General features: G+C 38.5%; 1 protein-coding gene across 2 annotated transcripts in view; it reads right to left on the reverse strand.

The window, feature by feature from the left end:
• LOC117983737 (facilitated trehalose transporter Tret1-like) overlaps positions 1-14,941 on the reverse strand; it is a 52,974-nt gene that overhangs the window by 14,197 nt on the left and 23,836 nt on the right. The window contains exon 1 of one of the 2 annotated variants that reach the window (XM_069499653.1): positions 7,447-7,825. The exons of the other annotated variant lie outside the window; for it this stretch is intronic. Coding sequence (XP_069355754.1) covers positions 7,447-7,517 — 71 coding nt within the window. The 5' untranslated portion in view covers positions 7,518-7,825. Of the gene's footprint in view, positions 1-7,446; positions 7,826-14,941 lie in introns of those variants that run through there. 2 annotated transcript variants of the gene reach the window in all.

Below are 14,941 nucleotides of genomic sequence, written 5' to 3' on the forward strand. Positions count from 1 at the left end.
AGTGTGATTTGACAACCCTGACTTTCGGAATTCGGATAAGTCCAAATTATATTTTATTACTAGTTGATGCCCGCAACTTCGTCCGCGTGGAATTAGGTTTTTAAAAATCCCGTGGGAACTCTTTGATTTTCCGGGATAAAAAGTAGCCTATGTGTTAATTTAGGGTATACCCTAAATTAACACTTTTATCTATCTCCATTCCAAATTTCATCCAAAACTGTTCAGCCGTTTTTGTGTGATTGAGTAACAAACATCCAAACATCCACACACACACATCACTACACCTATTATAAATGTGATAGTGTGTTTGTTTGTTGGTTCGTTGGTTTGTCCTTCAATCACGTCGCAACAGAGCAACGGATCGACGTGATTTTTGCATGGGTATGGTTGACCTGGAGAGTGACATAGGCCACTTTTTATCCCGGAAAATCAAAGAGTTCCCACAGGATTTTTAAAAATCTAAATCCACGCGTACGAAGTCGTGGGCATCACCTCATCATCATCATCATGATCAACCCATCGCCGGCTCACTACAGAGCAGGGGTCTCCTCTCAGAGTGAGAAGGGTTTTGGCCATAGTCTACCACGCTGGCCATGTGCGGATTGGTAGAATTCACACACCTTTGAGAACATTATGGAGAACTCGGCATGCAGGTTTCCTCACGATGTTTTCCTTTACCGTTAAAGCAAGTGATATTTAATTAATTAAAACGCGTATAACTCCGAAAAGTTAGAGGTGCGTGCCCGGGATCGAACCCCCGACCTCCGTTTAGAAGGCGGACGTCCTAACCACTAGGCTATCATAGCTTCACCTAGTTTATAATATTAGTAGGATATATGTAAACTACTACCACCAGCTGTCGATACGATGCATTCTAAAATAAATCGACCGACCGACCGACAGACCGACCGGCCAAGTACGAGTCAGACTCGCGCCCCGAGGTTTCCGTACTACAATAGTAAAATGTTTATCTCTAAATCTCCGTTTAGAGATAAGCATTTACAATGTAACTTAATTTATTACTACTATGTAACTAGAATTTCGGTACATATAAAAATGAATCGCTAAATGTGTTGCTGATCGCAAATCTCGAGAACAGCTGAACCGATTTCGCTAATTCTTTTTTTATAATATTCCTTGAAGTACGAATATGGTTCTTACGGAGAGAAAATTTTTAAAAAATTCCTGAAAAAGAATCGACTGTTAGGCGGTACGAAGTTCGCCGGGGCAGCTAGTGAAAAATAAAAATAAATAAATAGGTAAATAGTATTTTTTGACATTTTGCATGATAAATCAAAAACTATTTATTATGCACTAGATGATGCCCGCAACTTCGTCCGCGTGGATTTAGGTTTTTTAAAAATCCCGTGGGAACTTTGATTTTCCGGGATCAAAAGTCAAAGTCAAATGATTTGTTCAAAATAGGTAATAAATTACTCTTTTCGATTGTCAGTTGTTGGATTTGTAAAATATAGTGGTGATAATTATTTCGCAAACGCTACGAGGGTTCCAAACGTGCCCAAGACTGAGAAGAGCCCACAGCTAACTCAGCCGGGTATTCTTTTTATTATCACCACTTTACAAAATCATAAATTAAACTTATTAGAACTATCACAAAGCCGAGCAACTCATTCCCAAGCTTGCTTATCATTTAAATAATCCTTTACAATGTAATAGGATTTTTTAATTAGTTTACGTTTTATGAAAACTTTGAACTTATGACAGTCACTTTGAACTTATGACAGTCACTTTTTTTGTTAATTTATTTATGTTTTTATATACGTACAATAAATTTTCAAAAATATATTGATTATGCACTGTCATAATTTTAACTTCTCTAAATTTAGTTCTCAGCGACTCTCGTGGTCCCATACTATATATGGCTCGAACAGCCCTTTTCTGCAGCACAAAAATAGAATTTATATCAGCAGCATTACCCCATAATAATTCCGTGGTGCCATCTGAATCAGGGTTTCTACTGAAAACCAGCGCTGTATGTTTTTGTACTTGTGCAAGACAATATGCATTTATGCTGAGTAGGGACCTTTTTTTTTGGGTTGTGCCACACATGACATACTTTATTCCGGCGCTTCTTCTACTTGAGGTTTTTTGACTTTATTACTCAAGTATAAGAGGCGCTGGGATAACCTAACCAGTTGGTAACTGGTAATGTGTGGTACAGCTTTAAAAAATAAACGTTTTTTCTTTTCTTTCTTTTTCTTTTCTAATAATATGCCATATGACATAATGCTGTGAAAGTAACTAAAATATACTAGTCTCGCCGTTTCTATGTCTGTCAACTGGCGAATCTTTTTTACCGCATATGCAGCAGAACTGTCTGTTCGATAAGTTATTTATATGAGAGCCCCATTGAAGTTTCGCATCTAACGTTATTTCCAGAAAAATAGCGGTATCCACTAAATCTTATTTATCATAAAAGTAGCCTATGTCCTTCCCCGGGATGCAAGCTATTTTTGTACCAAATTTCATCAAAATTGGTTAAATGGATGAGCTGTGAAAAGCTAGCAGACAGACAGACGGACAGATAGACAGATACACTTTCGCATTTATAATATTAGTATGGATAAAAATAAATAAAATCGGTTTTTGATGTACAAGTAAGGTCCTTTTATATGATATCACACTTGGTTTACTAATCTTACTTGAAAGTTGAAAATACTAACTATTCGTTAATGAACACATTTTTATTTATTTTTCGTGATGTAACCACAAATTCATTGTTTCAGATTTTTCCCCTTACGTGTGTTATAACTGTTATTACCTACCTGCCAAATTTTATCATTCTAGGTCAGTGGGAAGTACCCTACAGGTTTCTTGACAGACACACTGACAGACTGACAGATAGACAGACAGACAGACAACAAACTGATCCTATAAGGGTTCCCTTTTCCTTTTGAGGTACGGAATCCTAATGATCTCTCTTTTTGCACTGCATTTAACCTGAATCCAAGAATTTCCGATCCGAAATAGTCGTAAGCAAGACTGTATCGTCACCTACCACCAGGTGAGATTGCAGTCAAGGGCTAACTTGTATCTGAATCAATATTATTATTATTATTTTATTACTTATAATAAAACTGTAACAGGTGAAATTCTGTACATTGAAGATATTTTGAAATTTTTTTTTCGAGGGCACTCTATAATCGATACTGAACCCAAAACTGGAATTTTTTTCATTTTTGTCTGTCTGTCTGTCTGTCTGTCTGTATCACGGCCGCGCATCACGCTGAAACTACTGAATGGATTCCAATGAAACTTGGTACGATTTGACGTCATACTATGAGGATATATATAGGATATAGGATACTTTTTATCCCGAAATTCAGCATGGTTCCCTTAGGAGAGGGGTTGAAAGTTAAAATGTATACTGAGCTGTAATTCATTAACGCGTAGTCCGATTTCATTCATTCTTTTTTGTTAGAAACCATACATGTTAAAACTTCAAGTTCCAACTTCTCAACCATCATCATAATAATCACGGGTAGCTTTTGTACTTTTGGATTTCAATCAGCTGTTTTAGGAATAGTTGATGTTGAATTGATATTAAAGGTACGCTTAGAATAAACTATCTCTGGTTTAGGTACCAAGCAACGACTTCATAATTCAACTCGATATCCCAACTCTTCAACCCTGATGATGCAGGGTATTGCACTCCTAAGCCACTGTTGATTGTGAGATAATATTGTAGATGCCAAACATATATACCATTATTGAACTTTAAGTTCCAACTCTTCAATACTGATGCTGCAGGGTACTGCACTCCTATTCTATGGGTTTTGGGTTTTCTAATGGAACTGTTGTTGGTGAATTAATATTGTACCATTTACTATTGTACCAAACCACGACTACATGGTTGAACTCCGTTCACAAAAATCCACGCACTCCATCGAAATCCTGTTCTATTCCAAACTTATTCGCCAGCGTGACAGGAGTGGAGAAGGCGGATAGGGACGTGTGAGGGGTGCAACGGATCAACGTGATTTTTTCCATCATCATCAGCCTGCGGTCGTCCACTGTTGGACATAAGCTTTCCCTAAAGAGCGCCACCACACCCGGTCCTCAGCCTTCCTCACCTAGCCACTTCCCGCCAGCCTCTGTAGGTATATCGTCGGTCCATCGTGCTGGAAGGCGTCCCACACTACGCTTACTTATACCTACGCGGTCTCCACTCAAGAACTTTCCGGCTCCAACGGCCATCACCTCTACGACAGGCATGACCTGCCTTCTTTTATCCCAGAAAATAAAAGAGTTCCCACGGGCTTTTGAAAACCTACATCCACGCGGACGAAGTCGCGGGCGTCAGCTAGTAAATAAATAAAAAAGTACTATTTGTACGAAGCGTTGCGTACTTTATTTGTAAGACGGACAGACAGACAGACAGACAGATAGACGGACAGACAGACAGACGGACAGACCGACAGACGAACAGACGGACAGACGGACGGGCAGACGGACCGATGGACGGACCGACAGACGCATGGACGGACGGACGGACTGACGGACGTACGGACGGACGGACGGACGGACGGACGGACGGACAGACGGACGGACGGACAGACGGACTGACAGACAGACAGACAGAGGGTTCCGTTTTTTCCTTCTGAGGTACGGAACCCTAAAAATACAAAGAAATACCACCAGGTAGGTACCTACCTACCTATATTATTATACATATACAGGTACCTTTTTAGGGTTCCGTACTTTATAAGGAAAAAAGGGACCCTTAGGATCACTTCGTTGTCTGTCTGTCTGTCCGTCTCTCCGTCTGTGTCGTATCTGTCACACAAACCTATAGGATACTTCCCGTTGACCCAGAATCATGAAATTTAGTAGGTACGTAGGTCTTAGAGCACAAGTAAAGGAATAAATCCGAAAACCATAGATTTGTGATTACAACTTACAAAAAAAAATTAAAGTGTGTTAATGAAAAAATAATTAGTATTTTCAATTTTCAATGTATAATAAGTATACCAAGTGGGGTATTATATGAAATGGCTTTACTGTATTGTGTGTATTCTAAAACACATTTTTATTTATTTTTATGCATAATAGTTTTTGATTTATGGAGCAAAATGTCAAAAAAATACCTGAGTACGGAACCCTTGGTGCGCGAGCAACTCGCACTTGGCCGGTTTTTTAAAATTAGATAAAATAAATAACTAAACAAAGTTACTTACCTATTGTACTAGGACCACACGAGTAGATATCCCTACTAGGACCTCAACAACAAAGTCAGGTCAATAAACCAATGAATAAAATTGGTGTCCAAATTTCAAATTCCAGAGGTCAATGTACAAAATGCAATAAGTATTTGAAGGACTTATTGACTCTGCTCTGCTCAATCTTCTACACATTTGCATAGCCACTGAATAAAAATTAATTTTATAAAATCATTACGACTTTTGTTTTTGAAAACATATTAATAACAACAGTTGTCGTCATAGAAACCACAATATTACACGCGCAGCCGCGCGCCGCTGGGCTGGCCCTTCCCTCCGCCACCCGCGCGGTGTCTAATGTTTTGGGGTGAGAAGCATGATGATTTTAGCCGAAATCTAGCGCTTGAAAAGGGTTGAACAGTAGTTTGGGAAAAGTATTTTTGAGAAAAAACTACTGAATTTAGGTTTGCAAAGTAAAGTTATTTCAACTAATGAATAAATAAACTATGTCTAATGATAATTTTTTTTAGAATTTTCCTATTCCTAATCTTATTTATTTACGCCCAAAGTTGACATAAATTTAGTGTTAAAATAGGAATCTTTTGAGGCTCGTAACTTTTAAATCAATATTTTTTTCAATGTTTTAGATATCATTGAACCTAGATAATGACGAGATAAATCGATATAATTCTTAGTTTTGTGCGTACAATATCGAATATTGTTGTATTTTCCCTCCTACGTTTGTATGAAGAAAGCACCGAACTGAGCTGCCTTAAAGCGGCGAATCTTCACAGTAAGTTGAAAACTTGGGAATTTAAGCGACTTTAACGAGAAATAATATAAAATGTTCTGAAGCGAAAATTTTGACAGGGCTTTTTAAATATAGGGCACAAGATACTTTGTGGAGAAGATGAAAATTAGCTTCTTGACTTTTTTAAAGAATAATTAATTAAGTAACCTTATATTTTATACTAAAAAATCTTGAGACATTTGAGTCCGTGCTTTTACATCTTGTTTATTGTGCCATGTTCAACCACTATCACTATGCAATGTGCTTTGAGCCTAAGATTGTAATTAGTAGGTACATATTCTATTGTTTTATTAACACGTAACAAGCCCCATAGAAGTCAAATCGCGTGCAAGCTATCAGTTAGGACGACTGGCAGCTGCTTGGTAGCTAAAAAGTGCATTTTATGCTAAACTTTCGTTACTAAAGCACGTTAGTGCAGAATATTCATAGCGTTATTATTTTCACGCCATTATTAAAAGCACAGGATTTTTTTTTAAATGGTGGGCGAAAAAAGCGCTTGAAAACGTATTTTGCGCAACAGTAAACTTATCTGTCAGTCCGTCAGTGATGACTCATGAGTGATGACTCACGGTACTTAATGTTATATCAGTAGGTAGGTGTGTAAGTATAGATTAAGCTTGTTGTTCTTTTGGAAGTCTTAGAAAAATTGGTACTTGTTGCTAGAAGTGACATACAAGTACGACTCCGGTTTCAGGTTATGGTTGCTTACTATCTAATCACTATAAGTAGGCCCAATAAGAAAACGTGGTGCGGGTCTGTAGCAGTCCCTATAAGAGACAGCTATTACCTAGTTGTGATGACGCTAATAATATCTACTTAGGTATACTTAAATATATAAAAGGAAAAGTTGACTGACTGATCAATCAACGCACAGCACAGCTCCAACTACTAAACAGATCGGGGTGAAATTTGGCATGCAGATATTTATTAATTATGACGTAGACATCTGCTAAGAAGGATTTTTGAAAATTAGGGGATAAAATAGGGGTTTCACATATTTTGTGAAGTCCACTCAGACAAAGTCGCGGGCATAAGCAGTAACAGTATAAATAGAAGTTCGTCCTTTTTGGGACCTACTTAACGTAGTATTGCCTATTTGGCTCAGGAAAATCTCGAAATCTTATCCACATCTCAAGTAAGGAAAATAAGCGCACGACAAAATGAAGGTAAGTTCAAAAGGACTTCAAGAGCTCTGTAAACAAACAATTGGTAGTAAAATCTGAGAATGTGTCCCATTTGAGCGTTACGTCTGAAAGGATATGCAGTTTCTCGTATTTTCTTTCTTTTGTCTCATTTAATGCACGTCTTAAGTTACCAGAATTAGAATTTATTATGATTACTAAGTAGAATTTGCATTGCAACATTGTTTGCGTTAAAGGTTTAAATGTTACAAACTATTAGGCAGGTTGAATAGGTCTTTTGAGAAAAGAAACTAGCTATAAGGTTTTTACGCACCTGAGCGGCGCGGCGCTGCCGCGTCTCTTGATATTCCATATAAAGGCATTCCGAACCAGTGGTAGATGCATCCGACTATTCGTAAGCACTTGTAAAAGTTTATACGAATAAAAAAAAAAAAAGATTTTCAAAAGATACAAGTGTGCATTATTTCCTGAAATTGTGAGTACGCTTTGTTGTGGAATGATGTTATAGGCTCAAAACAATGGGCAGGAAAGAACGTACTCTACATGCAAAGCGTGGATAAACTATTCACATAGGTAACGCAAATGTTGGAATAATTTTAACCGCAAAAGTGTAGACATATCGTATATCCTTATCGCTCTAGACGTCAAAGCGTGACGCCCGTTTGCACTGAACCTAGTCATAACCATAAGTAGTTGTGATAAACAATATCAACGCGCTCTGTTTTTCTCAAAGTTATAATTCTAACGCGCAATTAGAATGCCGCCATTTTGTTTTGCACGAGGAACGCCGAAAACGCACGATCGGCCAGCTAACGCGTATATAAAAGACCGTGGGGCCCTCTCGCTCGTTCACTGTGTTGCCAACCCTACTGTTTTAACAGTAGATTTACTGTTTTTGTCTTGACATCCCTGTTTTCTGTTTTAGTTCGAATTTCTACTGTTTTTAAGTGATGGATCCGAATTTCGAAATGTAAAAAAAAATCCAAATCAATCCAACAAACATGTCAAACCGGAATAGCGTTTTAGAGCAAGCAATGAAGATAGTTTTTGTATCTGTCGGTCACGCGCCTTTTTACAATTATTGTGAATTTGAAATCAATCGCTAGCGGGACTGTACCATATACCTATGATTTTAATAAAAAAAATGATTCAGAAAACGTTGAAGACCGCGAAATTGAAAATTTTAATAATGAGTTATCCGGATATTATCTGGATGTATTAGTCTGGACTAATATTATAAATGCGAAAGTGTGTCTGTCTGCTGGCTTATCACGGCCCAACCGTTCAACCGATTGTGATGAAATTTGGTACAGAGTTAGCTTATATCCCGGGGAAGGACATAGGCTACTTTTTATCCCGGAAAATCAAAGAGTTCCCACGGGATTTTTCAAAAACCGAAATCCACGCGGACGAAGTCGCGGGTATCATCTAGTTTGTAATAAAATTAATAATTTTGATTAAATCTTTGCATTTTGATTTTATTTACTTTATAATTCCCAGAAATTCCTTAAGTAAAGGCAATTTGCGGTAAATCTGATAGTATCAATTCTACACTGATAAAAGGATTTCTTTGGATTGAATAAATCCTATTTTCTAATATTCCTTTGTAGAAGCTTCTTTAAGACAAATAAATATTTGCAAATTAATTGCTGTTTGGTCTCAAATAAATTTTTTTACTATTAAAATAGCCCTTTTTAAATACTCAAAATATTTATTAAAAATTTAATAAATATTTATTAATATTTAATAAATATTTATTAACTAGCTGACCCTGCGAACTTCGTTCCGCCTAACAGTTGATTCAAATTTTTTAATTTTTTTTTAAAATATCAATTCACTATCAGAGATTCTAAAATCCCCACGATTTAGGATTTCAGTACTTTGCAGCATCAGGATTGAGGAGTTAGGATCCGAAGTTCAATGATGTAGCCTATGCTTGGTACCTAAAATAATTTTGCATCATCCGCAGTTCCTGAAACATTATAGTTTAGGAGTGCTGTACCCTACATCATCAGGGTTGAGGAGTTGAGACTTGAAGTCTGAGAATAAAGTCGTTGCTTGGTACCTACAATATGAATTCACTATGAACACTTCCTGAATCTTGATAACTCAGGCGGGCAGTAACCCTGCAGCATCAGGATTAAGGAGTTGAATCCAGAATTTTTTATGTGATCACCACGAAAACTTTTTTTGTTGATTTAAAAAAAAAAATTTGCAAATCGGTCCAGAAACCTCGAAAAAATCGATGTAGAAAAAAGAACCACCTCATTTTTGACAGTCGGTTAAAAACCGATTACCTTGAAATATTTACGGAACAATTTTTAAAATATCCCCTTTCTAACAAAAAAGAATGAATGAAATCGGACTACGCGTTAATGAATTACAACTCAGTATACATTTTAACTTTCATCCCCTCTCTTACGGGAACGATGCTGAATTTCGGGATAAAAAGTATCCTATATTCTTCCTCATAGTATGACCTCAAATCGTACCAAGTTTCATTGGAATCAGACAGACAGACAGACAGACAGACAGACAGACAGACAGACAGACAGATAGACAGACAGACAGACAGACAGACAGACAGACAAAAATGAAAAAAATTACAGTTTTGTGTTCAGTATCGATTATAGAGTGCCCACGAAAAAATTTCAAAATATCTTCAATGTACAGAATCTGACCTGTTACAGTTTTATTATAATTATTAATTAATATTAATAATATTTAATGAATATTATGTTTACAAATATGCTGATAGAGGGATTCAGATACGTAAAAACTCAGATGACACTTTTTCTTCTATCAGTGTGTGATCAGTGTATGAACTATTGATGATTAAACGAAAGTTGACCTAAGTGAAGTTCTATCATAACGAATGTTATGTCGGGCAGTAGATTTGATGTTTTGAAAAAAACTATTTTACTGTTTTCTGCTATTTTTTTAAGTTCCATTTGCTGCTTTTTGCTTCCCTGAGGTTGGCAACACTGCTCGTTCATTCGGCATTCATCGAAGCTATGGTATATTGCGCGCATAGTGTTCATCGAATTTCCCTTGTTTATTAGAGTTGGAAAGTACATATTTTACAGCTTCGGTGAGTAAAAACCGCCAAGAAAACAATGAAATACTGATGTTAATAAGCATCATTCACGAGCTGCGTCGGTGAGTTTTATGAGCCGAATCTACTGCAGCTGCGTGCGTCATCCGTTCTCGGAAATGAGCCAGGGTAATCACTGGCACGTGATGTCATAGCGGTCGTTGTTAGTATAAATAGAACTGTGCGGCATCCCCCCCGGTGACGTTGTAGCGGCCAGTAGGGCCTACGCAGCATAGTCAATCCGAAACAACACAAAAATGTGGAACTCATATTATATGAAGAAAATCCGGACCGCTCATTCGTCCCCAATACTTTACGTTATAAATCCATTTTATACTCACTATGTTTTGCACTAGAACAAATGAGAATTTTGTAAGCATATACAAGGATTATGAAGAAAACAAAAATATACGAATGGGTTGTTTAGAAAAGGACAGTGAGTCATCGAGTAAGCGATTACTGCAGCGGATCATTTTAAAGAGAATCGAAACGAACAAACTGGCTGACACAAATATTGATCCGCTTCTGAAAGTAAGTAAGACTGTGGTTGAAGAAGCATGGTCGATGGTGGATGCTGCTTCTCAAGAACGAAGCGTGCCTTTCAAGAAGCGGCCTTACGTGAAAACGTCTGTGGATACAAATTATGTAACAAAGGAATGTAGCCTGGCAGAGAAACGAGTTTCCAGCGGCGCCATTAAGAGATCGCACAAGGCCGAAGGGATGTCTTCCGATGAGTCGGACAACGAGAAGGAACACCGGGATAAGAAAAAAGAGCAGAAGAAGCAGCAGCCCAAAGCGGCGTTGCTACAACCAACCAACGAAGCATCGTCGAGCAAGATGATGCATCAACCATGCCAAGATGAAGCTCGTGCTGGAACATCTGCCACGAGGTTTTTAGAATCACCGCAACAAATGTCTGACAGCGCATTCTGTCTCGACACATTGAAAAAAACCTGCGATCAGTTGGAGTGCAGCAAGGTGCTGCAAGATACCGAGTTTACAAAAGAACAACGTGATATACTGGAGCAGTCATTCACGCAATTGAGTCGGAAGATGTCTTACATCAAGGCAAACAGCAATCGTTTTCTGAAAACGCACCAGTGCTTTCAGTGCGATTTTTCTATATCACATCAATGCATGTCCCTCAATTTCATCCGCCGTATTCCGTTCGGCACTGAGTTCATGGATTTAGTGACTATTCTGCCCAATCGCACAATCATATGCGACTGTGGCTTCGCCTTCTTCCACGCACATCTTAAGAGAGCACCAACGTATGAGCTGGTGGACCCAACTATCGGGTGGTTAACGACTGAGATGCGACAGAACACCTGTTCTGTCGACTTCAATTGTCCCAAATGCTATATCAACATCGCTTTGACCCGTAGAACAAACAACGTCTGCTGTGATCTGGCCAGCTGGGACCGTGTCACCGGTAATCATCGTAAAATGTTCTACAATGCTGTCCAAAGTTGCCTGCACTATCCAACGGACACGCTTTTGATGGATGAGTTTCATGCTTGTAGTAAGGGTTGCTGCCTCTTATTTCATCGTTGCTCCGAAGAGCCCGAGGATCTCGGTGCCAGTGGCTCATCACCCGGTTGACGTCATGCATGACCACGATACCATCATGCGTCGGTGCAATCAACGACTGGAACTAGTGCACCACAGGAATACACCACTGAGCTGAGAGTACGAGCGTAACTGGAGGCGCTGAAACCGTCTCTTGGCACATCGCAACTATCGCTGTCAGCATCCAATAATATTTTGTTAGCAACTAGACATCATTTTCCTTCCTCACGATAACGATGTGAACAGGAATATATCGGTGGCACATCCAGCTTATTTTACTTATCACATTCCAACATTTGATTTGAAGTTGTGGATGGTAACCAGTAGCGTGCAGGTCATAGAGGCATAAATGCACTGCTTACCCCAGTTGTAAGCTCAATGCATATTTTTCATTATGACCTGCCAGTAAACAGGTTCCTACCTAACTAATGCCTACCCTAGCTTCAAACCCTGTGCACGCCACTGATGGTAACAAAGTAGAGAATAATACACATGTTCGAACGTGACTGTTGAACAAACGTCCACAACATTCTGTTTCATTTAATTCTTCCTATCGTATGTAATCTATTTGGAGTACCTAGAAGAGTGGTTACTGTAGTTTGTTGATCACGTATTTAAATGATACGTGCACAACCATAAGTATACCATATTGCATACTTTGCATTGTTTTCTTTTTTAAAATTTAAAATGAATATTATAATCCCCGATTATGAAGGTGTTTTTTTCTCATATAAGTTCTAACTGTGTGCAGAGTTTTGCACGGAACACTTATACACTCGTCCTACCAGTCGTAGGAATGATAGTGTTGCACTACCAAGTTACAGTGTTGGTAAAAACCACGACTGCTACAACGTATATAGCATAGTGAATTATCAACCACGATCGAGTCAACGTGGCTCCAAAGTGTGTTAATGTCCCTTGGTTCCGTTTCGCTCTCGTGAGTGTTATCGAACTAACGGTAATACTTTCCGAGCTGTCCGGATAACGGCGCAATGTTCTCGAGCGACCTTATCGCATTATACACTCGTTCCTAGAAGATTAGAGATACGAAACAAACAAAGTCTTCGGACATGTTACACGGCGCTCTTGAGAAATGAAGGATACCCCACGCAGTCATTTTCATTTGGAACGCGCAAGCTCCATGCGACGTGTGCGAGCCGCACCGTCCATGAAGAACGCGACGTCTGGTTTGACTGTGGACGTCATTCAAACGTTGCTAGTTAGGAAGACGCAATGTTGAAAAATGTAAAATGGTACCAACTTCGGTAGGTACCTATGTAGTGAAGTGCACAGGGTTATAAGGCCAGGATTCAGGGTTAACTTGAGACCAATAGAGTCATTGGTACGGAGTGAACATAATGTTCAACGTGTGTGTAACGCGTAAAATTTAACTCCTCGCGCGCCATTTCAATTTTTTGTGTCAATTTCATGTCAAAAGTACGATTTTAGTTCTTATTTTAAAGGTAAACCGTACTTTTAATATTATGACAGTTTACCCATGTACCTAATAAGTAGGACCTACTATAAAAATATCGGCTCAAATTGTAATTTGTACAAGTATAAGTACCTGTCTTTGCACTAAGTATCACCAAGACAGTTTTCGCAAATTGTTATAGGAAAAAAATAAAAATATACTTTTACAAATTACGAGTAGACGTACGTAGAACATGACAAATCTAGAATTTAAGTTTTGGTTGTACATACAGGCAGACGAGTTACAGACTGATATTTTCTATGTCATGTTTATACATACCTATATGTGATGCAACGTGTTCAAGTGCGTTAGAAAAAATTGGTGTTTTTATTATTATCTGAAAGCTTTCTAATGTATCCACCAAAGCACTCGTTTGCTGGTTTGATCCAGGGTCCAGGGGCTCGGTAGCCCAACACTACTGTGATACAAAATTGACTTTCGCACACATCTGCATTCCCGTTATCTAAGCTTTAGGGTTAAGCACAGCCCACGGATTAAGAAATACCTACCTTTTATTATACACAGGAAATGCCTGACGCATACCCCTCCGTCAGTGGAAACGGAGGAGTTATGTCGGGCTTGCACCCACTAAACCTGTGTTCCTCCCTCGACAGACTAAGTAGCGGTTGATGCCGTCGTATCGTCAGTGGCTGAAATGCAGACCGTCTGTTTTCATACTAAGGTGACTAAGGTCTAGTTGACAGGGTGGTTTCAGTTGCGTTATGTTTACGGTTAAATTTTGATTAGCAATAAAAAGCAAAGTGGGTTGCACAAATCAGTAGGTAGATATTCTTACCTCCATTATTACGGTCAAAGGCCAAACCAATTGGTTAAGTACAACGCACCCATTTTGCTTTTGACGATCGAAGTTGTTTAGTTTCTTGGATCTAAAACCCTTGATGTGTCCGCGGCGGACACATCAAGGGTTTTTAGATCCAATTTTAGATTTAGTGGCGGACCGCCACATTTTAATGACTCTATTAAAGTTATGTGATAACGGATCAAATTATTATATAAATAAATATTTTCATATAATATGACAGTAATTTTTTTCCTGATTTTCTTCGATTTATCGAAGACATGCAGGGAATGTGTCCAATAAAATATAGCTCAAAATTATTTCCAATAAAATTATTTATTTCGTAAACTAAAATTTCTTACTATTTCGTAAACGACATCAATTTCCAAAATATTTTGTTTTATATCTGATCTATATTTATAGCAAAAATATCCGTAGGATCCAGTTATTTCAGTAGGGGAGACCGGGTTCAAACCACGCCGGGCCGAAAATAGTTACTGTACCTACTCGGCAGGAAATATTGTACATCGACCTTTAGAAAGAGATAGCGGATAGAGCGTTGTCTCTGTCGTTGAGACTGACAAAACGTTACATATGTATGTGTGACAGAGACAACGCTCTACAAAGCCGAAATCTCATTCTAAAGGTTGATGCACAATATTTCTTGATGGCTGCTGTACATTCCACGCCGGGCCGAAATTATACCTACTCGTAATACGCCATGTAGCAGTACCTACCAGTGGCGTGCACAGGAGTTCAAGCCAGGGTATGCATTTAGGTATGATCTTATTTTACGGCAGGTTAAAATGAAAAATAGGCATAGACTTATTATAATGAGGGTAAGCAGTGCGTTTATGCCTCTATGAGCTGCA

The sequence above is a fragment of the Maniola hyperantus genome, chromosome 7 (genome assembly GCF_902806685.2).
Source record: "Maniola hyperantus chromosome 7, iAphHyp1.2, whole genome shotgun sequence".
Lineage (NCBI taxonomy): Eukaryota > Metazoa > Arthropoda > Insecta > Lepidoptera > Nymphalidae > Maniola > Maniola hyperantus.